Source organism: Rhinopithecus roxellana, chromosome 2, assembly GCF_007565055.1.
Source record: "Rhinopithecus roxellana isolate Shanxi Qingling chromosome 2, ASM756505v1, whole genome shotgun sequence".
NCBI classification, from domain to species: domain Eukaryota; kingdom Metazoa; phylum Chordata; class Mammalia; order Primates; family Cercopithecidae; genus Rhinopithecus; species Rhinopithecus roxellana.
The window spans coordinates 134,531,106-134,555,224 of record NC_044550.1 but is presented as its reverse complement, the minus strand read 5'-3'; the positions used below and the strand labels follow the sequence as shown (position 1 = coordinate 134,555,224).

Here is a 24,119-nt window from a genome sequence, read left to right as displayed (position 1 = left end):
CCGTGAGGGTGCGGCCTCTCTTCAGGGCCCGCCCTGGAGGCGGCACTGCACCTGGTCTCAATGCACAGCTGGGGAAACTTAGGCCTGAGCCAGCCGCTCTCAGGGCCTGGCCATGAAGCCCCGCCCAGTAGCGTCAGCTGCAGAACCCGAAATTCGTGCGGCGACGGCGAGCCAGAGGTCTCAGCTTCAGACACCCCTGGCAGGCCCTCCACTCCGGAAACGGAATCGTCGGCGCACGAGGGGGCGGGGCCGGTCCCGCCCCCGGCCGCGTGCTGATTGGCCGCGCGAAGGCAACCGTCGGCGTTTGAAACTCGGGCGCGCCGGCGGCCATCAAGGGCTGGAAGCGCGGCAGCGGCAGCAGTCAGGCTTGCCCCCGGCGCGGAGCAGACGCAGACCCAGACCCCTCCTTCCTGGCGGCGGCGGCGCGGGCTCAGAGCCCGGCAACGGGCGGGCAGGCAGGTAGACGAGCGGCTACACGGCGCGGGGAGGCTGGGGTCCTGGGGACGCGAGGCCGTCCCGCCCCGCCCCCGGCCCTCGCCCTCCCGCCCTGGCCGCAGCTTTCCCTGGGAAGCGTCCCCACGGCTCCTCCCCGGGCCGCCGGGGCCTGTCCCGCGCCCTGTCATGGGACCCGGCCCTAGACCGACCACCGGGCTGGGCCCCCTGGACGGTGGCCGGGGGCGGCTAGGGCTGGGCCGAGCCCGACAGCGGAGCGGGCGCCCTGAGGTGCTTTGCTCTCTTCGACCCTCTCCTGCCTCTCGGCCGCCCACCCTGGCTCTTTGTTGGCTCCCAGTTAGCGGATCCTCTTGTGGTTCTTTGGTCCCTTCCGGCCTCCGTCCTGGGACCAACTCCATTTGGGCCACCTGCGGCGGACACCTGGGCCCCGACCACTTCCCCGCACCTGCTGCGCCGCTCCATCTTCCCCCGCGCCGCATCCAACTTGTGCACCAGAGTAGCATCAAAGCACCAGCCTGGGGCCGGTCCCTTCTCTGCCCAGAGCCCCTCCCGGGGCTCCATAGTCGGTAAAGGCCCCTCCTGACCAAGGCTCGGTCTGCTGCTCTCCCGCGCTCCTCCAGGCCGCCGGAATGCTTCCTCCGAGTCACTTTCTCCCTGAGTTCCAGGCTTGCGTGTCCCCCAGCGATCCAGCTGCCCTTCCCCTGCCCTGTACCCAGTTATTCAGGCCAAAAACCTAAGCGTCGTCTCTAAGTCCCATATATGCCAGTGGCCAGGCCCGGGTCTGGTCTGGCCTCTACTCCTCGGGCTGCCGAAGCATGTGATTTCCCTGCTTTCCTCCTGCCCTTATTTCCCTACCCACACACAGCACCACAGTGGGCTTCTCAAGCTGCAGCACCGACCCGCCCGGGCTGCCCCTCTCTCTTCTCCAGGACCCTCCCCAACTTTGCTCTTCTTCAAATCAAAGCCTCCCCAGGTCCCCCCATCACCACCAGGTGCCCGTGGGGTTTCTGCCCAGGTCGACACTCGGTTCTCTCTGGCAGCCTTTCTGCCTAGTCATTCCCTAGACTGGGAACGCTGTAGACAGAAAGGGTGGCAAGTGTGTGGGTGACTGGTGTGAGGACCTGGGCGGCCCTGGAACCCGGGACTGACTGGAGGCCCTGATATGGAAGCTCCTTGGCACCTGCTGCTCAGCTCTGGACTTCCCTTGTTCGCACACTGTCTCCCAGCTCCTCCTCTGGGCCTTCACCCCCAGCCTGGTCTTGTCTAGCCCGGTGGGAGAAAGCAGACCAGAGCCGCTGTCCTGCTTTTCTGCCCTCTGCTGCCCGGTCCTGCCTCACGCCACACGCAAAGGCCTGTGGGGGAGACCGCGGCTTCCTCTGGCTCTTCTGGGTTTCTTAGAGTCCAGGGCTTTCCTGTCTCCTGACTTCTGCCTGACGTAGTAATACAGCGGTAGAGATTATGCGATCTTGGTTTTTCTTTCTCACCGTCTTAGCCTGAAGGCCCTTTAGCTGTTGGTCCCAGGAGGCAGCAGTGCTGCCCATGGCTCCCCGTGCCAGGCTGGAGAGTGAGTCTCTGAAGCAGGATGGGGACTCAATCGGAGGCTTTCTCTGCCCCACTTGGCAGAGGACATGTGTGGGAGGTGTGAGCTCCAGAGCGATGAGCACACCTGTGCCGGAAGGGGTCGTGCTCCCTGCGGCAGCTGTCATGTCTGTGTCTGGACAACGTGGTTGTGTTTCCCTCACACTGACACAAACATGTTCTGCTTTTCCAGAATGAGTCTGCAGGTCTTAAACGACAAAAATGTCAGCAGTGAAAAAAGTACAGAAAATTGCGACTTCCTGTTTTCTCCACCAGAAGTTACCGGAAGATCATCTGTTCTTCGTGTGTCACAGAAAGAAAATGTGCCACCCAAGAACGTGGCCAAAGCTATGAAGGTAAGTGTGACCTCTACAGTGTGTGGCTAGCCAGGTTGCCCTAGGGCCTGCTTTCCTGGTGATCTCTGAGCTGCAGGACACTGCTGGTGTGGCTGTAACAGCTTGAACTAATGAATGGGTGCTCTCCTCCTCACTCCACAACAGGTGACTTTTCAGACACCTCTGCGGGATCCACAGACGCACAAGATTCTAAGTCCTAGCATGGCCAGCAAACTTGAGGCTCCTTTGGCTCAGGGTGACACCCTTGGACTGGAAAACTGTCACCTGGTGTGGACGCAGAAAGAGAAGTAAGTGTTCATGCTACTGGACATGCTGGAGCTTCACGCTCTCTGTGCGATGGCTCTTGCAGAAACATGCTGTCCTGTTCCATCAGGCCTTGGCTGGATTTTTTTTTTTTTTGAGATGGAGTCTTGCTCTGTTGCCCAGGCTGGAGTGCAGTGGCACTATGTCCACTTACTGTAACCTCTACCCACCCTGGGTTCATGCCATTCTCCTGCCTCAGCCTCCCTGAGTAGCTGGGACTACAGGCGCCCGCCACCATGCCCGGCTAATTTTTTTTGTATTTTTTTAGTAGAGACGGGGTTTCACCGTGTTAGCGAGGATGGTCTCGAACTCCTGACCTTGTGATCCACCCACCTCAGCTTCCCAAAGTGCTGGGATTACAAGTGTGAGCCACCGCGCCTGGCCGGCCTTGGCTGGATTTCTCCTGAAATCTGCACTGAGTGTATGCAGCATGTGGCCAGTTCACTAACAGAAAAGTCGATCATCAGATACTTGGATAACTTCATACTTCACTCCCCCGCACGCCCGAGATGGAGTTTTGCTCTTGCTGCCCAGGCTGGAGTGCAGTGACACGATCTCTGCTCACTGCAACCTCCGCCTCCCATGTTCAAGCGATTCTCCCACCCCAACCTCCCCAGTAGCTGGGATTACAGGTGCCCACCAACACCTGGCTAATTTTTGTATTTTTAGCAGAGATGGGGTTTCTCCATGTTGGCCAGGCTGGTCTCGAACTCCTGACCTCAGGTGGTCCACCTGCCTCAGGCTCCCAAAGTGCTGGGATTATAGGCATGAGCCACCGCACCCAGCCCATACTTCACATTTTTGCTGTGCCTTTGCCAACCAGTTGGCCTCGATCTTTGCTTCTCTAATTTGATGAAATGTCTTGGCCCCATCTCCAGGAAGGCAATCCATGGTTTCATTTATCTTGAATTCCGCCCCCTCTATTAGGACTTGGAAAGAGCAGATAGACTTGTAGGCAAAGAAACCATGTTGTGTGATCCACCCCTCAGAGTGTGCATGGTTGGAGGCCTCTGCCAGGCACTGGGTGTTGGGTTAGGCTTGGCATTGGCAGTCTGCTGGCCGACCTGATGCTTAACTGCAAGCAGATGGCAAGGCGGTGTCTGTCTTTGCCTAGAAAGGGAGGACCCTGGAAGCAGCTCTTTACTCTGCGGCTGAACTAATCTGTGTGGGCACCTGGGAACACCTCATCTGCATCCAGGGTGGGAAGGGACCCCAGAGGCATGATTTTCTGCTGCTTTTTGCTGATGTAACTGTTGTTGCTGTTTTGAGATAGGGTCTCGCTTTGTCACCCAGGGTGGAGTGCCGTGGTGCCATCACAGCTCACCGCAACTTTCACCTCCTGGGCTCAAGCAGTCCTCCCACCTTGGCCTCCTTAGTAGCTGGGACTACAGTTGTGAGCCACCATGCCCAGCCAATTTTTTTTTTTCTTTTTTTTTAGACGGAGTTTTTCTTGTTGCACAGGCTGGAGTGCAATGGCGCAATCTCAGCTCACCACGACCTCTACCTCCCGGGTTCAAATGATGCTCCTGCCTCAGCCTCCCGAGTAACTGGGATTACAGGCATGCGCTATCACGCCTGGCTAATTTTTTGTATTTTTAGTAGAGACAGGGTTTCTCCATGTTGGTCAGGCTGGTCTCAAACTCCCGACCTCAAGTGATCTGCCCGCCTCGGCCTTCCAAAGTGCTGGGATTACAGGCATGAGCCACCATGCCCGACTAGCCCAAAACTTTTAAACAGATTTTAGGTGTGCAAAGAAGAGCATAAGGAACACAATACCACTAATGCTTCTCAATCCCTGAGATAAAATGTCACCAGTAAGTGCAGGTAGCATTTCCTATGTCCTTCTCTGGGCCCTGGGCCTGTCTCCCCTCTACCCCTCCAGCCTGAATTTGCAGTTCTTGCCATATCTGCTTGCTACTTTTCAAGTTTGTTTTTTGCCCCTTTTGAAATTTGGTCAAACGAAGTGAGAGTGAATCAGACATTGGTTTACAACAACCCCAAGCAGGAGGGGAGAACCAGCAGCAGAGAAGTTGTCTCCCAGCTGCCATGGGTGTAATCCGTCCCAGAGCCACAGATCCCCTTGCCTCTCCCCTATGCCTCCAGGGCCACCCAGCAGCCTCCATAGGGCAGAGGGTGTAAAGGAGCTAGGAGGGGCTTGGGAGGGTGGCCCTGAGGGGCTCCAGCTAGAGTGACTCTGAGCTTGTGGCTTGGGCTCGTGGCTGTCATCTCCTTTCTGGAACTCTGCTGAGGTCCAGGTGGTGGTCGCTGTGGTGCTCCCACGTCAGTGGGATGAGACCAAGAGCAGCCGCTGTGTGCAGCTGCCCACATACCATTCCGAGGACAGCTGAGTAGCCGCCTGGGAGGGCAACGCCACCCCGAGGTGGCAGCTGGGCAGCAGAGGAGTTGTGAACAGTCCGACAGGTCCCTAACCCTCAGTTTCTCAGTTTTGACATCTTCAAACTTAGAGAAGAGTTGGAAGAGAAGGGCAGGTAACAGGGGCCCCTTATCTGAGGCACTGGCACATGACCCTGCGTCTTCTGAGGGACCTGAAGGCCGGGGAACAAGTGATGCAGCGTTCGTGCCCTCTGTGTTGTAGTCGAGCCCCAGCCATCCCAAAAGCCGCCTCTTCTGTCGGGCCCTGTGTCCTGCAGTCCCACATTGTGAGCAGGGAGTGTCCTGGGAATGGCGGGTCCCTGGGAAGGTGTTCTCTGCACCCATGGCGCTCCACCGTAGCAGACGGGTGCTGCGCCAGTGTGGCCACAATCCAGGGAGGTGTTGCAGAGGCTGCTCAGGCCCTTCTGTGCCTGAAGGTGGGATCGTGCACCTCAACCTTGTCCTTCAGTGAAGGCTGTGACTGTCCCTGGCCACAGCAGTGCCAGTTCCCTACTTGAAGGGGAAAGCAGATCCAGGCAGAAAACCTTTGTTTACCACGCCCCTGCTGGCTGTCTGGGGCCTGCACATCCCCAGGGCTGATCTAGGGCATGTCCTCGGGGGTGGGGGGGTTAAGCCAGAGGACAGTGTTGACTGAGCTTTCTTGTTTTGCTTGTAGCTGATGTTTTCACACAGACTAAAGTGTCATCGGAATGCTGTCAGGTCCCTTAATGTTAGAATTCAGCGTCATTAAGATGGTGCACACCCTTCGGTGATTAGGAGAAACAAAGGCGGAAATAGTGATCTTTTAACTTACAGGCCCACAGCAGGCTGGAGGCCACACAGAGAACTGGGGCCAGGCCCTGGAGCACAGGCAGGGGACAGCTGAGAGGGTGGCAGCCAGCCTCGTCTATCGGGGAGTAGGGTGGGGTCACTGTATGCTGGTGGGCAGGTGCTTGAATGGATTTTTTACAGGAAGTGGTGGATGTTGGGCGCCATGGCTCCTGCCTGTAATCCTAGCACTTTGGGATGCCGAGGTGGGTGGATCACCTAAGCTCAGGAGTTCTAGACCAGCCTGGTCAACATGGTGAAAACTTGTCTCTACTAAAAATACAAAGCAAAATTAGCTGGGCATGGTGGCGGGCACCTGTAATCCCAGCTACTTGGGAGGCTGAGGCAGGAGAATAGCTTGAACCCCAGAGGCAGAGGTTGCAGTGAGCCGAGATCATGCCATTGTACTCCAGCCTTGGCAACAGAGCAAAAATTCATCTCAAAAAATAAATAAATAAAAATAAAGAAAGTGGTGGGAAATTGAGGAGCCCAGTCTACCAGGTGGGAGAGATGCCTCCAAGCTTCTTTCTCTGGCATCAGCTTGAGGCATTTGGGTGTGGTGTCCCACTTCTGACCCCCCAGGCAGCAGCCTGTGCTGCGTCCTTGCTGTGGTGCCTGGGTGCAGACTTTGTGCATGATGACAAGTGCTGTTTGGGTGGCAGAGGCTGCTGGAGGACTCTGGGTCCGGCACTTGCCAAAGTGCATGATGAGCACAATAAAACAGGCAAGCAGCCCAAAGTCACCGCTGCAACTTGGAACCCCCCAAGAAGTGGGGCGGAGGGGAGGGTCAGCAAGGACGTCATGTGGCTGTGTCCATCTGTTCCACAGGGAGCTGGTCCCTGGGAGGACAGGAAGGAACCACATTGAGGAACTAGGGTGGGGGGTAGAGAACGGGAAGCTGTGCCAAGGGTGACTCAGCCCTGCTTCTGGTGTGAGAGAGTTAAACCTGTGTTGAGAATGGATGCCGAAGCCACCTAACCTCACAAGTACTCACTGCTTCACGTTGACTAAGTCTGTTTTAAAAGCCAACAGCTCATCAAGGAAGTAGATGCCAAAACTACTCATGGAATTCTACAGAAACCAGTGGAGGCTGACACTGACCTGGGGGATGCAAGCCCAGCCTTTGGGAGTGGCAGCTCCATCGAGCCTGGCCCGGGTGCCCTGGCTGACCTGGACTGCTCAAGCTCTTCCCAGAGCCCAGGAAGTTCTGAGAACCAAATGATGTCTCCAGAAAAAGTGTCTGGCAGCCCTGAGCAAGCCTTGGAGGAAACTCTTAGTTCCTATTCCTTAGACAGAAAGAAGACACCCACCTCTGAGACCCTAGAAGACCCTTCCAGGACAGAGCCCCAGCGCAAAGCAGAGACTCCGCACAGAGCCAAGGGAGAACGCCGGCACGGCGGGGTCTCTGCTCCCACAGCAGTGGCTACTTCGCCTCCTAGTGCGATCCCTGAGGAAGCCTGCGGAGGAGCACCCCTGGGGGGTCTGCCTGGTGAGGCCGTGGCCTGCCCTGTGGGTATGGGCACCCCCGTGCCAGCAGATGACACTCAGGCCCTTCCCTGTGCACACACCTCTGGTCCTGAGAGCACAGCCCCGACCAGCCACCTGGTGACTGGCAGGGCCATGACCCTGAGTCCTCAGGAAGAAGCAGCTGTGTGCCAAATGCCCAGCTCCTCGAGGAGCGGACCCATAAAACTAGAATTTGATTTATTTGATGGCGCCACCAGCAAAAGGGCACCCCCACCAAGGAGACTGGGAGAGAGATCCGGCCTCAAGCCTCCCTTGAGGAGAGCAGCAGCGAGGCAGCAGGAGGTGGAGGAGGACCCCCCCATGCCGGCTTCTCGGGGCTCTTACCACCTTGACTGGGACAAACTGGATGACCCAAACTTCAACCCGTTCAGAGGTGACACGCTGTCTGGTTGCAGAGAGGCCCAGTCCCCAGAAAGCCCTGAGTCCAGGCTGGGCCGGCCGGTGTCTGAACAGCTGAGTGCTGGGCCTGCCACGGAAGAGCCAGGCACCTGTCTGAGCCAGTAAGTGTGGGGATGGGGTGGGGAGTGGTGTGGGGCAGCTGCCCCGCAGTGTATGTGGTCAAGGACCCAGAGGTGTCATCAGATACTCCTTTGAGGCCAGGTGGGCTCCCCCTGAGAAGGGGCCTCTGGGCAAAAACAGGGCTCAGGTGGATCCCAGCTGAGGGTCCTTGGCCTTGCCTTGGCACCATGCATCTCTTTCGTGCTCCCAGCCTAAGGAGGGATCCAATAAGGGTGAGCTTAGGCCAGAAGCCAAATGCGGCCAACCGTGGGCAGGACCCTGTCCCCCAGTCATGTCCCTCCTCAGGTGAACTTGACTTGGGTATGTAACTCCAAAAGCCAGGCAAACCTGTTACTGCCTGGGGTGGCGTCCACTGCTTGCTGGAGTCTTGACCGTGGGTCTGCTGCCTCCTGGCTGAATAGTCTTAGGCTGCATCCCCTAGAGTTGCTCAGTGGGAGATGGTCCTGCCTGTAGGGTCCAACCCTCCTGAGCCTGTGGGTTTTTTCTCCTCATGTGTGGAGATGAGAGATCATAGAAATAAAGACACAGGGAAAAAGAAGAAAAGGCAGCTGGGCCCGGGGGATCACTAGCACCAAGGCATGGAGACTGTAGTGGCCCCGAATGCCTGGCTGAGCTGTTATTTATTGGATACAAGGCAAGGGGACAGGGTAAGGAGTGTGAACCATCTCCAGTGATAGGTAAGGTCGCGTGAGTCACATGTCCACCAGGCCTTTCCCTGTTTGGCAGCCGAGTTGGGGGGGGAGAGAGAGAGAGGATAGCTTAACGCCATTATTTTTTCTGTGCATTTCAAAGACTTTAGTACTTTCACTGATCTCTAGAAGGCGTACAGAGCGGAACATGAAAGTGAAACAGGAGCATGACTGCTGAAGCACAGCATCACAGGGAGGACGAGGCCTCCGGATGGCTGTGGACAGGCCTGACTCATGTCAGGCCTTTCATAATAGGTGGCGGAGCAGAGTCTTCTCTAACTCCCCCAGGGAAAGGGAGACTCCCTTTCTCAGTCTGCTGAGTAACAGGTGCCTTCCCCAGGCACTGGCGTTACCGCGAGACCAAGGAGCCCTCTAGTGGCCCTGTCCGGGCGTGACAGAGGGCTCACACTTGTCTTCTGATCACTCCTCATCGTGTTCCTTCAGCTCCTGTCTCTGTATGGCCTGGTTTTTCCTAGGTTATAACTGTAGAACAGAGATTATTATAATATTGAAATAAAGAGTAATGCTACAAATTAATGGTTAATGATATTCATATGTAATCATATCTATAATCTACTTCTAGCATAATTTCTTATTCTATATATTTATTATACTGGAACAGCTTGTACCCTCAGTCTCTTGCCTTGGCACCTCGGGTGGCTTGCTGCCCACACCTGCCCCAGCCTCCACCCCTGAAGCCTTTTGTCAGTTTCACAGTGAAAGGGATGTGCTCATCCTTGTGGTTCCCTTGGGCTGCGTTGTGCTGACTTTAGAGCTCCCAGCCTGCTTCTCCCAGAGCTGGCAGGCAAGGTGTGTGTGTTCCTGCTGGATGAGGTTGGTGAGGCTGCTTTGTGGCCAGGTCGCTTGGGGCAGCCACATGCCTGGTGCACTCTACCTGAATGTTCATGTTGCCAGCACAGCAGTACAGGGAAAGGCAGTGGCAGCTCAGTGCTGGAGCAGGGGACGCCAGGATTATGGGGTGTGGGGCATGGACCTTCTGCTGACTCTGTCTCCCCAGGCAGCTGCATTCAGCCTCAGTGGAGGACACACCTGTGGTGCAGTTGACAGCTGAGACCCCAAGAGCAGAGAGCAAGGTAAGGGGTGCCTGTGTGGGTGCCTGTGCTCCCGGCCTGGTTGTGTAGAAGAGCAGCAGGCAGTGGAAGCCCCCAGCGATCTTGGGTGATGGGGTGGGATGTCCCACTCCCTCTCCCCCAAGTCTACTTCAACACGGTTGTGGGGAGGCAAAGCTACACCCCAAGTACCTTGACTGCACTGCACAGGGTGACTCTGCCCGTTCCTCCAGGAGGGAGCCTTGAACTCTGCCAGCATCTCGCTTCCCACAAGCTGTCCGGGCAGTGAGCCAGTACCCATCCATCAGCAGGGGCAGCCTGCCTTGGAGCTGAAAGAGGAGAGCTTCAGAGACCCCGCTGAGGGTATGTTGCCTGGCACAGATGTCACACGCAGTCTGCCTGGAGGGGGTCCCTTGAGCACTTGGGCAGCTTGATGCACCTGCGTCATCAGCAGGTGTTCATTCTGCAGGCTGTTCGGTCTTTTGACTTTGAATGACTCATGCACAAATTTCTGGTTTGTCAAAACTTAGACACTGTTAGGAGAACAGGGCTGCTACCTTTAACATAAATGACTTCTAGAAATGGAAATTGTAGACTCAGGAAAATGAGCAGAAGAGGTGAACAAGGCAGGGCACGATGACATACAAATGCAGAGTCAACAACTGGGCACTCGATCATCAGAAATACTGCTGGAAACAACCTTCTTTTTTTTTTGAGAGTCTCGCTCTGTCATCCAGGCTGGAATGCAGTGGCGCAATCTCGGTTCAATGCAACCTCCACTTCCCAGGTTCAAGATTCTCCTGCTCAGCCGCCCAAGTAGCTGGGATTACAAGCATGTGCCACCATGTCCAGCTAATTTTTGTACTTTTATTAGAGATGGGGTTTCACCATGTTGGCCAGGCTGGTCTCAAACTCCTGACCTCAAGTGATCCACCTGCCTCGGCCTCCAAAGTGCTGGATTGCAAAGCCCACCCCGCCCAAAACCCTTGAAATAATGAAGCCTAACCACACTCAGTAAATAGGTTTGTCGTAAGTTGGAAGGGACAATTCTTTTTTTTTTTTTTTTTTTTTTTTTTTTTTTTTTTTTTTTTTTGAGGGAAGTCTCGCTGTCCCCTGAAGTGCAACCATCACTGCAAGCTCCGCCTCCGGGTTGCGCCTCAACTTGAGACTCAGGCTGCCCCTAAGTTTTTTTTGTATAGTAGACGGGGTTTTGTGTCTGGTCGAACCTCGTGATCCGCCCGTCTCGGCCTCCCAGTGCTGGACAGGCTTGAGCCACCGCGCCCGGCCAGCAGTTCTTAAATTAAAGTGCATTTGGTGTAGGAATTGATGGCTGAGTTGTTCTAAAGGACACAGAGCTACCTGGGTAAGATCTTAGTTTGGAGAATTGAAAGCCCGGGCACAGCAGACTGGAGTGGCATGTAGGGTTTGTCACTGACAGGATGGTCGTGGGCCTCCACCATGTGGGGATATCAGCTCAGCTGGGGTGGGCCTGTCACCCTCACACAGGATCCGTGGAATCACACAGCGTGGCCTTCTGTGTCCAGCATCTCCCTCAGGGAGGTGTGTTTTCGAGTCCTGGCCATGCTGGAGCAGGCGTGGGTGCTCCTGTCCTTGCCGTGGCGGCTTGGCTTCGTGTCGTCTTGATCCATTTGTTTATGGATTTGCTGGTTTCTGCTTTTTTCCTGTCAGGAGTAGTACTGCCACGAATGTTCAGGTATAAGTTCTATGTGGACGTATACTTCCATTTCTCCTGGATAGATACCTAGGAGTGGAGTCGCTGGTCACGGGAACTCGGCTCACCTTTTAGCTGCCAGGTGGCCTTCCAGAGTGGCTGGAGCATTTCCCATTCCCGCCAGCGGTTAGAGGAGAGCTCCGGTTTCTCCACATCCTCACCAGCACTGCCTGTCTGTCTTGTTGATCCTGGACTTCCAGCGGTAGGGAAGTGGATCTGGCTGTGGTTCTGATTTGCAGTTCCTGGGTGGCTCTTGAACAAGCGTCTTTTGTTTTTTTTTTTTTCGAGACGGAGTCTTGCTCTGTCACCCAGTCTGGAGTGCAGTGGTGCAGTCTCGGCTCATTGCAAGCTCCGCCTCCCGGGTTCAGGCCATTCTTCTGCCTCAGCTTCCCGAGTAGCTGGGACTACAGGCACCACGCCCAGCTAGTTTTTTGTATTTTTTTAGTGGAGACCGGGGGGCGGTTTCACCATGTTAGCCAGGATGGTCTCTTTCTCCCGACCTCATGATCCGCCTGCCTTAGCCTCCCAAAGTGCTGGGATTACAGGTGTGAGCCACCGCGCCCGGCCAACGAGCATCTTTGTGCCCACTGGATATCTTCTTTGGGAAAGTGTCTGTTGAGATCCCTTGCCCATTGAGCCACTTATGTTTTTATTACTGAGTTTTAAGAGGTAAATCCCTTTCGTTCAAGAAGTGAAGGAAAGGAAAAAATAAAAAGTCCCTTATCAGATGATGTTTCAAAGTACTGGCTTTTGGCCAGGCACAGGGGCCCATACTTGTAATTTCAGCATTTTGCAAGGCCGAGGCAGGAGGATTGTTTGAGCCCTGTAGTTTAAGACTAACCTGGGCAACATGGCAAGACCTCATCTCTACGAAAAAAGATTTTTTTTTATTACCTGGGCATGGTGGCATATACGTATAGTCCCAGCTGCTGGGGAAGCTGAGATGGGAGGCTCGCTTGAGCCAGGAGGTCAAGGCTGCAGTGAGCCATGATTGCACTACTGCACTCCAGTCTGGGCGACAGACAGCGAGACCCTATCTGAAGGAAAGAAAAAAAAGGCAGAAATGAAAATTGACAACAAAGCCGGGCACGGTGGCTCACGCTTTTAATCCCAGCACTTTGGGAGGCTGAGGTGGGCGAATCACCGGAGATCAAGAGTTCGAGACTAGCCTGGCCAGTGTGGTGAAACCTCGTCTCTACTAAAAATACAAAAATTAGCTGGGTGTGTTGGCACGTGCCTGTAATCCCAGCTACTCAGGAGGCTGAGGCAGAAGAATCACTTGAACCCAGGAAGCGGAGGTTGCAGTGAGCCAAGATTGCGCCACTGCACTCCACCGGGGCAACACAGCGAGACTCTGTCTCAAAAAAAAAAAGAAAACTGAAAGGCCATAGCAGAGAAGGACCTACAAGTCTTCGCTAGACTAAATAATCAGCAACAGTTTTTTAGTTTAATTGAGAAAAGGAGAAAATGAGCAAATACTACTAGGCATGAAGAAAGGGACAAAGCTAGAGATGCTTCAGCCTGGATCTCAGCCAGATCGAGACCCTGTCTTAAAGGACCGGTTTGGTTTGTTTTTTTTCCGAGACTGAGTCTTGCTCTGTCACCCAGGCTGGAGTGCAGTGGCATGATCTCAGCTCATTGCAACCTCTGCCTCCCGGGTTCAAGCAATTCTCCTGCCTCAGCTTCCCGAGTAGCTGGGATTACAGGCTCATGCCACTAGGCCCAGCTAATTTTTATATTTTTAGTAGAGACAGGGTTTCCCCATGTTGGCCAGGCTGGTCTCAAACTTCTGACTTCAGGTGATCCACCTGCCTTGGCCTCCCACAGTGCTGGGATTACAGATGTGAGCTACTGTGCTCAGCCACAGTTTAAGACTTTTATAGTTTTAAAGGCCGAGACCAGAGGAGCACTTAAAGTCAGGAGTTCAAGACCAGCCCTGACAGCATAGCAAGACTCCTCCTCTACCAAAAAAAAAAAAAAAAAGATAGGGCCGGGCGCGGTGGCTCAAGCCTGTAATCCCAGCACTTTGGGAGGCCGAGGTGGGCGGATCACAAGGTCAGGAGATCGAGACCACCCTGGCTAACACGGTGAAACCCCGTCTCTACTAAAAAATACAAAAAACTAGCCAGGCGAGGTGGTGGGCGCCTGTAGTCCCAGCTACTCGGGAGGCTGAGGCCGGAGAATGGCGTAAACCCGGGAGGCGGAGCTTGCAGTGAGCTGAGATCCGGCCACTGCACTCCAGCTTGGGCGACAGAGCGAGACTCCGTCTCAAAAAAAAATGATAGTTTTAACTCTCACAGTTAGGGTTTTGATCCATTTTGAGTTGATCTTAGTATATGGTATGAGGCACCTTTCCTTTTTTCTTTTTTTTGAAACAGACTTTTCCCTCTATTGCCTAGGTTGGAGTGCAGTGGCATAATCTCAGCTCACTGCAGCCTCCACCTCCCAGGCGCAAGCAGTTCTCCTGCCTCAGCCTCCCTGTAATAGGCGTGCACCACCATACCTAGCTAATTTTTGTATTTTTTGTAGAGACAAGGTTTTGCCCATTGGACTCCTGAGCTCAAGTAATCCACTTGCCTTAGCATTCACCCTTAGTTTTAACCATAAGTTATATTATCAAAAAATAAAAGACTTGTCTAGCGTAATTTTAAAGACTAATAGTTCTCAACCAGAGCAGTTTTGCCCCTGCCTTCCTCCAGATGTTTGTGGTTGTCTCATCTGGGGGTGCTGCTGGCAGGGAGTGGGTGGAGGCCGGGGATGCTGCTCAGCACCCTGCAGTGCCCAGGAGACTCCTGCCACAGAGAGCAGTCAGGCCTCGGGCATCAACACCTGCAAGGTAGGAAATCCTGCTGTGCCACAGAGGGCCTCGGCCCCAGGTCTCCGTGAGACACTGCTGGCTGGAATGATCCCGCCCCACTGAGTGCTGAGGGAGACACCAGCCCGCGGCCCTTAGGGCCCTGGTGAGGGGCAGTGGCGGTGGCATGACTCACTCCCTCTCAGTTCTAGGCACGGGCGCAGAGGTGGATTACCTGGAGCAGTTTGGAACTTCCTCGGTAGGTACCAGGCACTTACGCGAAGCCTCACCTGCAGTATCCGCGAGCAGCCGTAGCAGGTCTTTACCCCAGGGCGTCCCTTGGTGCCCACGTCCCCCAGCTGCACACAGCCCCAGGCATCATGGCGGGTTCTGAATCCAGGGCCCCCTCTGCAGCACCTCCTCTAAGTGGCGTCCTGTGGTAGGGCTCTAGGGCTCTCTACCTGGTGCTTAGCCCAGAATGAAACCCTGACATGCTGTGCTGCTGGGAATGGTGGTGCCTTGGGCAGGGTTGCGGGTGACCAGAGGTGGGAGTGTGTGTGTGACCTCCCTGGCCCTTAGCCCGCCTGTGTTTGTTTGGACGGCAGTCAGACCTGACCACTTGCCCTCTTGTCCCCAGTTTAAGGAGTCGGCCTTGAGGAAGCAGTCCTTATACCTCAAGTTCGACCCCCTGCTGAGGGACAGTCCTCGTAGACCAGTGCCCGTGGCCATTGAGACCAGCAGGTATGCGCGCCAGCCCTCCCCCACGCGTGAAGCCTTGAGTGTGGGAAGACTGGAGGCTGCTCCTAGGTGTGTGTCTGCACAGAGGCTTCTAGACCAGGGGGAGATGATCTGAACTAGAAAGGAGTTGTTGGGAGGGGTGGTCAGGGCAGCAAGCCCAGAGCAGTCTTGTGTGGCTGGCAGGAGCAACGGCAGCCTGCCCTCCAGTCACAGGGCTGCTGCCTTGCTGGTTACAGCCACCGTTCTAGGTGGATTAAAGATCTAAACTTAAATCTTTTAAAAGTAGTTTCTCTAAAACAGGTCAGTAGGCCAGATACGGTGGCTCACGCCTGTAATCCCAGCACTTTGGGAGACTGAGGTGGATTGCCTCAGCTCAGGAGTTTGCCACCAGCCTGGGCAACATATTGAAACCCTGTCTCTACTAAAATACAAAAATAAGCCAGGCATGGCAGCATGCACCTGTAGTCTCCGCTACTTGGGAGGCTGAGGCAGAATAATTGCTTGAACCTAGGAGGCAGAGGTTGCAGTGAGCTGAGATTGCGCCACTGCACTCCAACCTGGGCGACAGAGAAAGACTCCATCTCCAAAAAAAAAAAAACCCGGCCGGGCGAGGTGGCTCAAGCCTGTAATCCCAGCACTTTGGGAGGCCGAGATGGGTGGATCACGAGGTCAGAAGATCGAGACCATCCTGGCTAACACGGTGAAACCCCGTCTCTACTAAAAAACACAAAAAAACTAGCCAGGCGAGGTGGCGGGCGCCTGTAGTCCCAGCTACTCGGGAGGCTGAGGCAGGAGAATGGCGTAAACCCAGGAGGCGGAGCTTGCAGTGAGCCGAGATCCGGCCACTGCACTCCAGCCTGGGTGACAGAGCGAGACTCCGTCTCACAAAAAAAAAAAAAAAAAAAAAAAAAAAAAAAAAAAACAAGAAACAGGTCAGCAAACTATCACCTGTGGGCCAGACTTGGCCGCTGCCTGTTTGTGTAAATAAAGTTTTATTGTCACAGAGCCATGCCCATTCCTTTGCAAACTGGCAACTTTCACACTATAAGGGCAGAACTGAGTAGTGTGACAGAGGCTGTGTAGCTTTCGAATCCCAACACATGGCTGGGCACAGTGGCTCACGCCTGTAATTGCACCCTTTGGGAGGCCCTGGCGGGTGGATCACTAGAGGTCAGGAGTTCGAGACCAGCCTGGCTAACGTAGTGAAACCCCATCTCTACTGAAAATACAAAAATTAGCCAGGCGAGGTGGTGGGCACCTGTAATCCCAGCTATTTGAGAAGCTGAGGAAGGAGAATCCCTTGAGCCTGGGAGGCAGAGGCTGTGGTGAGCCGAGATCGTGCCACTTTATTCCAATCTGGGGGACAGAGTGAGACCCTGTCTCAAAAGAAGGAAAAAAAAAAAGTGAGCCTCTGAGCTGCGAGCAGCCCCCTGATGAGGCAGCACCAGCTCCACTCAGCCTGCAGTGGGTCACGAAGTGTCACCGTGCTCTCCAGAAGGACGAGCAGCCACGTGGGACAGGCAGGTGAGGGAAGGGGGCATGGGGCGGCAGAGAGGCCAGGCCTGCTGGATGCAGGTCTGCATTTTCTACCACGACCCTGACTTGAGTGGTTTTAAACTAAAAAGCAAAGAGCCTGGTTAGCTTGTCCACATGGTCCTCTGTATCCTGCTCAATACTGGGAGGAGCTGAGTGACTGAGGCCGCCTCTGCTTGGTGACAGCACGCACGGTGCCAAGGAGCCTTCCTCAGGAAGTCCGCGGGAGGCCAGGCTTGTGGAGCTTGATTTCTTGGGAGCACTGGACATTCTTGTAAGTCCTTCAGTCCTTCTTGAACTGTCTTGTCTGTGGTCTGCGGAAAGGAGTTGTTGTAAGGGTCTATGTTTTCTGTTCCTGGGGGTCTGAAGCCTTTGGCTCCATTAGGGGCATGGGGCCACGGTGCTGTCGCAGGTCCCTCGCCACGCTGTCTGAGCCTCTTCGCCTGCGTGGGCCTTTCCTCCCCCACGCCAGGTCACAGGCAAGAGGAGGCAAGGGCAAAATGGGTTCCTGGTTCATCCCCATCTCCTGCAGGTGCCAGGCCCACCTCCAGGTGTCCCCGCACCTGGGGGCCCACCCCTGTCCACCGGGCCTATAGTGGACCTGCTCCAGTACAGCCAGAAGGACCTGGATGCAGCGGTAAGGACGAAGGTAGTGGCTATTCCACAGAACCTGCAGGCCACTCTGGGGCTTGGCCAACAGTGGGCACGGGTGGGGTCCCAACAGCCTGACCAGCCATCCCTGCCATCCCTGCCCTTGCTGGTCAGGGTGGAATTGCAGAGAGCTGCCAGCCCCTGGCCTGTCACTGCTGCCTAGGTTGCTGAGGGTCCAGGCTTCCACCCAGTGTCCCCGCAGTCAGCTGCCCACCAGCAGGTTCCCCAGGACTCTGGCCTGGGTGCAATGTTCACCTCCGGCGGCCTTGCAGCAGTGAGTTTGGTTCTCGCTGATGTAAACCCAAGTGGTGCCCCTTTCCTGCTGCCCTCCCACAAGTCCAGCCGCATCTCCTGGCAGGTTAGGAAGCTCCATCTTCACCCACCCCACATCTGAGGTCACCTGCCTTGTCTCCCTCCGTCCTCACTGCACGTGCCAGGCTTCAGCCTGTTCGAACTCCAGGCCTAAATTGTCCGTAAGAGAGCTGTAGGAACGCAAAGGGGCTGGGTGTCTGCAGGCACCACTGTGAGCTACTGCCACCAGACAGTCCCCAGGGAGGTGGGGACAGGGTGGCTCCAGAGGCCGGCTGGCAGGGCTGGGTTCAAGCCCCGACATCCACACCAGTGTTGCTCACAGTGGCCCCAACTGCGATGTGATGTGGCCCTGACTCAGTTCCCCAACAACCCCCTCCCTGTGTCAGAGCCCATGCGAGGAACCCAATAGCAGGGCTGGGGACCACAGCGTGGCCAGCCCCCTCCTCTGTAGGCCTGGACTCCAGGGGCAGGTGGCCCCTGCATGTAATTTATGTTAGAAATGCAAAATGCTTGTTCCCTGGTGCCACAAAGAATGAGCACTCAAATATAACTTTAATTTTCTCAGCAAGGCAGTTTTCATTTTCTGCAGAAAGGGTGCCCCTCGCAGATGGAACAGTGGCAAGAGCACACTTGAACAAGGGAGGGGAAGGGGTTCTTATTCCTGATGTAGGTAGCCCCTTCTGCTGTAGTGAGCGGAGATCGCGCCACTGCACTCCAACCTGGGCAGCAGAGCAAGACTCCGTATCAAAAAAAAAAAAGAAAAGATCTGAACATACTAACATACTGATTCTTTGAAGAGAAACTTGGGGTTCACTATATTTAACACTTAGGACCTCTGGTGTCTGCCACTGGGCTGCAGGGGTGGGTGCAGGGATACACACCTGTTGGGTGCCTGCTGGTTTCACCCAGGATCACAGCCCACAGCCCCACGCCTCCTGCCCCCAGCAGTCGAGTGCATGTGGAGCAGCAGCCTTGGCCTCGACGGGTTTCCCAGGGTCCCACTAGAAGCGCTACATGGAACTGTGGCTCTAGGACGTAGCTCCAAGGACCTCGGGTGTCCCCATCCTGTGGGGAGGTCTTGGGAGGGTCAGTCTGGCCCGCCTGCCTGCTCACTTGGGTGTGGCCCGAGCAGGTAAAGGCTACACAGGAGGAGAACCGGGAGCTGAGGAGCAGGTGTGAGGAGCTCCACGGGAAGAACCTGGAGCTGGGGTAAGGAGGCTCCGCTCCCTGTCCTCCCCATCCCTGTCCTCCCCATCCCTGTCCTCCACATCCCTGTCCCCATCTGCATCCCCACCTGGCCTGGGACCGCTGGCCACCCGAGGCCATGGCTGTGTGTCTGCTCTCCTCCCACAGGAAAATCATGGACAGGTTTGAAGAGGTCGTGTACCAGGCCATGGGTGAGTTCCCGGGCCGCTGAGGGCACCCACCTCCAGGAGGAGCTGCCTGTGCCCCACCATGGCCCTGGCCCTGCCCCGTACTCTGTCTAGGGCCGCACCCTCCTGAGGCCCCTCTTCCTAACACACGAGTCCCCTCAACATGGGCCCAGCCGTGGAACCACTGAGCCAGGTTGTGGGGAATTGCTGGTAGTGAGGCTGGTGGCTCCCACAGAGCCAGCACTTGTCAGGCCCCAACGTTGTGCAGATGCTGAGCTAGCAGTAGGGCTGTGGTGGGAGCAGAGCCTGTCCCGCATGGCCTGCCCCACTCCACCCTGCCCTCACCATGTGGCTGTGTCTAGCAGCAGCTTCTGTAGGTGTCTGGCAGGACAGGAACACCAGGCCTCACCTGGCCTCCCAAAAGCTTGGGCTCCTAGAGGTGCTACGGTGGGGATCTGTCTTAGGCTGAGTGTCAGCTGGGGACAGGTGACTGCCTGGCCCTTGCAGTCCCTGCAGGATCACCACGACAGCACGACCCACAGCCTGGAGTTCGCCATACCGGCTCCCAGGCCTCACCCTGGGCTCTAGGATGTTGGGCGTCGCCTCTCTTCGGGGACCTCTGTTGCTGGGCCCTGGCCCAGGCTCCAGTTCTCTATGGATCTGATGTGGAGGAAACAGCTGTTTTCTGGGCCTTGCTTCCGGCCTAGGAAGACCCGGGTGGAGGGGCTCATTGCCCTACTGAGGCTCACACCCACTGCCCACCTCTCCTCCTGGCACTCAAGCACCTTGCCTCACTCCTTGGGCCGTCTCTGGCACCCAGCGTCTCGGTTGCCTCCTCATCCTAAACGTTTGTTTTTCTTTTCTCAAGAGGAAGTTCAGAAACAGAAGGAACTTGCCAAAGCTGAAATCCAGAAAGTTCTAAAAGAAAAAGACCAACTTACTACAGACCTGAATTCCATGGAGAAGTCCTTCTCCGACCTCTTCAAGCGTTTTGAGAAGCAGAAGGAGGTGATCGACGGCTACCGCAAGGTATGTCCCCCCCGCCCTGGTGTCCTCGCCTCGGAGGCTGCTGGACTCGTGGTCCAAGCCAGCGGAGCTACAAGCTGCTGTTTGCACCTTGGTCCTTGGCCAAGCCTCCCCTTGCCATGGGGGCGTGGGATGACCTGTGAATGAGACAGGGTGCAGGAGTCACAGGCGGTTTGCGAGGCAGCTGAGGGTGGTGGGAGGCAGAGTGAGCTCTGCTGTTACGTGAAAGACGACTCGGCTATGATCAAACACCTATGAGATTTGAGACAGTGCTGGTGCACCGGGGCCTGGAGCACTTCGGAAAGGGCGTCAAGCCTGGGCTGTCTAAGCCCTTGGGTCTCAAGGGTTGGGGACCCAGGGCATGCAGTATCCAAGGCAGGAGGCCCACAGAAAGGTGGTCACGGCTATGCAGGGTCACCCTGGCGTCCTCCTGGCCATAGGACTCTGAGCGCCCTCCACCTTCTGTGCTGGGCAAGGCCCATGTGCTTGCTGGAAGGAGGGACGTCTGGGCCATCCATCTGCCCAGAGCAGGCCTGGAAGGTACCTGCGAGGCCGCCAGAGGGTTCTGCCCACAGCAGTAGTGTTGGAGCGGAGGTGCTCAGTGTCTCCTGTAGAGGAGCTGGACCTGCGGGTGCGGCTGGAAGAGGGGCTGTCACCATTGGTGCAAGGGGTTGGGGACACCAGATGGGTCCCCTGGGAGTCAGACTAAACTATTACAGTGGCCCTTGCAGGGCCTGGCTCATCCACACCTCATCTCAGTCCTGAAGTCAGGTAGGTGTCAGTGGCTGGGGCCCAGCTGCCTAAGAGAAGCAAGCCTGAATACTCTATGGAAGAAGGTATCTTAACGCTTTAAATTGCTGCTACAGAGTTTTAAATTAGTGTCTGGCACAGAATAACCAAGAGTGAAAGGAACAGGAAACATGAGTGAAAATCTGACCTGTTAATAGAATGAGGCATGGTGATATATGCCTGTGGTCCCAGCTACTCGGGAGGCTGAGGTGGGAGGATCGTTTGAGTCCGGGAGATGGAGGCTGCAGTGAGCCACAATTGTATCACTGCACTCCAGCCTGGGCAATAGACCAAGACCCCCATCTCTAAAATTAAAAAAAAAAGAAAAGAAAACTGTTGATAGACCCACGGAAGCCCCAGACGTTGGAGGTGGCACCAGCAGGTAGTGCCCCAGATCTGCAGGGAGCAGATGGGAAGGGCCTTGCGGCAGCAGAGTGCAATAGTCTGGCCCAGTACAGATGCTTGGAGAGGCTGCTGACTTGAGGACACAGTGGCTTTGCTGACCTTCCCTCAGGTTGGGCTGTGGTGTGAGCAGCTGCCTTGGCCTTGCCTCTCCTCGGGGCGGGCCTGTGCCTCAGCTCCCACTGGCCACCTCCCCACTTTCTCATGGAGGCTTCTTTGCACATCTAATCCCATCTCGGAGGACCCAGTGCAGAGTTTAAAGTAATTGCCTTCTGTGTTCGAAAGAGTATTGCTTCAGTAGAGACCTTGAAACTAGAAAAGAATCCCCTTTGGGAGGCCAAGACAGGCAGATCACTTGAGGTCAGGAGTTCGAGACTAGCCTGGCCAACATGGTGAAACCCCGTCTCCTAAAAATACAAAAATTGGGCTGGGCAAGGTGGCTCATGCCTGTATTCCCAGCACTTTGGGAGACCAAGGCAGGTGGATCACCTGTCAGGAGTTCAAGACCAGCCTGACCAATATGGTGAAACCTCATCTATACTAAAAATACAAAAATTAGCTAGGTAGGCATGGTGGCATTCATCTGTAGTTGAAGCTACTCGGGAGGCTGAGGCAGGAGAATCACTTGAACCTGGGAGGCAGAGATTGCAGTGAGCCGATACCGCACCATTGCACTCCAGCCTGGGCAACAGAGCAAGACTCCATCTCAAAAAAAAAAAAAAAAATTAGCGGGGCATGGTGGTGCAGGCCTGTAGTCCCAGCTCCTCAGGAGGTTGAGGCATGATCATCACTTGTACCCGGTAGGCGGAGGTTGCAGTGACCCAAGATTGTGCCACTGCACTCCAGCCTGGGCCACAGAACGAGACTCTAAAAAACAAAAACTACGGAAAAACCAGGCCGGCTTATGCCTGTAATCCCAGCACTTTGGGAGGCCAAGGCAGGAGGATCACGAGGTCAGGAGTTCAAGACCATCCTGGCCAACATGGTGAAACCCTGTCTGTACTGAAAATACAAACATTAGCTGGGCATGGTGGCAGGCACCTGTAGCCCCAGCTACTCGGGAGACTGAGGCAGGAGAATTGGGAGGTGGAGGCTGCAGTGAGCCGAGATCACGCCATCGCACTCCAGGCTGGCGATAGAGCGAGACTCAGTCTCAAAAAAAAAAAAAAAAAAAAACTAGAAAAGAACCAAATGGAAATTTATAACAGGTTCACAGTTAACAAAGTTAGCAGTTCAGAGGGTACAGGTCAAATGAGGGAAGCAGGGTGAGCTGGGAGCCAATGTGCGGACGGCAGCCCCCAGAGCCAGAGGGAGAGACGCCGCTGTGGCGGGAGGCTTGACCTGTGCAGACGTGAGCGCTTTCGGCTGGCACCTCCCAGACAGACACTGTTGGGAATTTTCCACAGCAGAGAAACACGGCTGTGGGTTTCCAGGAGGTGTGACCTCCGCAGGACACTGTGGGCTGCATGCTGGGTGGGTGCTCCTGGGATACAGGGCTGCAGCAGAGGAGTGGGGATGGCTGGGCTGTGAGGCTGCTGGGGGCACTGCAGGAAGAGGGCAGGTGGGCTGAGTCTTCCCCAAGCAGAGGCCACTCGGGGGCCCAGGAGCCCCTCAGTTGGGGCTTCTCAGTCACTGAGCGGAAGGTGCCCCCAGAGCTGTGGGGAGCAGGCAGGTCTGGGTAACCATGTGGCTCCTGCTGGCCTCCCCTGCCTGTTCCCAAAGCACCGGGTCCACCTCCAGAGGGGGAGGGGCTGGGCTGTCAGTGGTCCCAGGTGCATCCCACTTTCCAGCAGCACTTGGTGCCAGCAGAAGCTACAGGTGTGGCAGGAGGGGGTGCAGCCGTGAGGGCACCAGGTTCAGGCCTGGCGTCTCAGAGGGTGGAGAGCCAGGGCTGTCCTGAACCTCCAGAGGGAGTGAGCTGGGAACTTGTGTGGAGGGGCTTTTTCCACAAGGAAAACGGGAGGTACTGTCTCATGACTGATGCCCCAGATAGCCTTGAGGGTCTGCATGTCCCAGTCACCAAGCCTGGGTACTCTCCAGCAGATGGCATGGTACCCACAGCTAATGCCTGCCCCTTCCTAGAACGAAGAGTCACTGAAGAAGTGTGTGGAGGATTACCTGGTGAGGATCACCCAGGAAGGCCAGAGGTACCAAGCCCTGAAGGCCCATGCGGAGGAGAAGCTGCAGCTGTAAGTGCTGGGCGAGGCCCCCACCCTGGAGGGAGAGTCTGAGCACCTCGGCCCCAGCTCAGCCTCCGCCATGCCCCTACCCTTCCAGGGCAAATGAGGAGATCGCCCAAGTCCGAAGCAAGGCCCAGGCGGAAGCGTTGGCCCTCCAGGCCAGCTTGAGGAAGGAGCAGATGCGGATCCAGTCGCTGGAGAAGACAGTGGAGCAGAAGGTGGGTGCGGGAAGCCCAGCTCACGGGGCCGGCTGACAGCACCTTCTAGAAGGCCCTTGGGCCTGCCGCTCCCTCCAGGCAGGGAGAAGCCCCGCAACTCATCTTCCTCCTCCAGACTAAAGAGAATGAGGAGCTGACCAGGATCTGCGACGACCTCATCTCCAAGATGGAGAAGATCTGACCTCCCGGGAGCTGCTGTCCCGCCCCTGCTCCTGCCCGTCGTCTTGTCTGATTCTCTTAGGTGTCGTGTTCTTTTTTCTGTCTTGTCTTCAACTTTTTTTTTTTTTTTTTTTAACTAGATTGCTTTGAAAAGATGACTAAATAAAAGTTTCCTTTCAGTTTAAACCCTGAAGCCGCTCTGGTTTTGATGAAGCAAAGGCTTCCCAGCTCTGGCCTGAGGCTGAGCCCGTCTGCAGGCGCCGTCCCTTTCCCTCAGAGCTGGCCACTTGGTCCCTGCCCCAGGCTCAGGCTGCCCTGCTAAGGGCAGGGACAGCCAGTGACTGGAGGAAGCTCAGGTCTGCCCAGTCTGCCCCAGCCACCTCGGGTTGGCTACATGGTTGTGGCCTCAGGTACACACATCGAAGTCCAAATTGACTCAAGTTGTTGTTGTTGTTTGAGATGGAGTCTTGCTCTGTAGCCGAGACTGGAGTACAGTGGCACGATTTTGGCTCTCTG

At 55.8% G+C, this 24,119-nt stretch overlaps 1 protein-coding gene across 4 annotated transcripts; it reads left to right on the top strand.

Moving 5' to 3' along the window:
• The first annotated feature begins 78 nt into the window (after nucleotides 1–78).
• TACC3 (transforming acidic coiled-coil containing protein 3) lies at nucleotides 79–23,789 on the top strand. Of its 4 annotated transcripts, none has more exons than XM_030920524.1 (16): nucleotides 79–459; nucleotides 2,225–2,387; nucleotides 2,532–2,674; nucleotides 6,917–7,918; nucleotides 9,645–9,720; nucleotides 9,930–10,059; nucleotides 14,429–14,481; nucleotides 14,860–14,963; nucleotides 16,680–16,767; nucleotides 17,026–17,142; nucleotides 18,589–18,665; nucleotides 18,810–18,853; nucleotides 19,698–19,858; nucleotides 23,129–23,235; nucleotides 23,324–23,444; nucleotides 23,560–23,789. In XM_030920524.1, the coding sequence occupies exons 1-16, from the start codon at nucleotides 113–115 to the stop codon at nucleotides 23,623–23,625; spliced, it is 2,799 nt and encodes a 932-aa protein (XP_030776384.1). In that variant the 5' UTR covers nucleotides 79–112; the 3' UTR covers nucleotides 23,626–23,789. The 4 variants fall into 4 exon arrangements, with proteins under 4 accessions (XP_030776384.1, XP_010382645.2, XP_030776392.1 ...); XM_010384343.2 differs by having other exon boundaries at nucleotides 231–459; nucleotides 17,026–17,130; XM_030920532.1 differs by having other exon boundaries at nucleotides 350–455.
• The last annotated feature ends 330 nt before the right edge of the window (nucleotides 23,790–24,119 follow it).

Excerpts from the sequence above, each read along its gene's own strand:
- TACC3 (XM_030920524.1), top strand. The coding sequence starts at position 113 with ATGAAGCCCCGCCCAGTAGCGTCAGCTGCAGAACCCGAAATTCGTGCG. Across the intron at positions 2,675-6,916 it reads GTGTGGACGCAGAAAGAGAA|CCAACAGCTCATCAAGGAAG; the intron begins GTAAGTGTTCAT and ends CTGTTTTAAAAG. Across the intron at positions 19,859-23,128 it reads TGATCGACGGCTACCGCAAG|AACGAAGAGTCACTGAAGAA; the intron begins GTATGTCCCCCC and ends GCCCCTTCCTAG.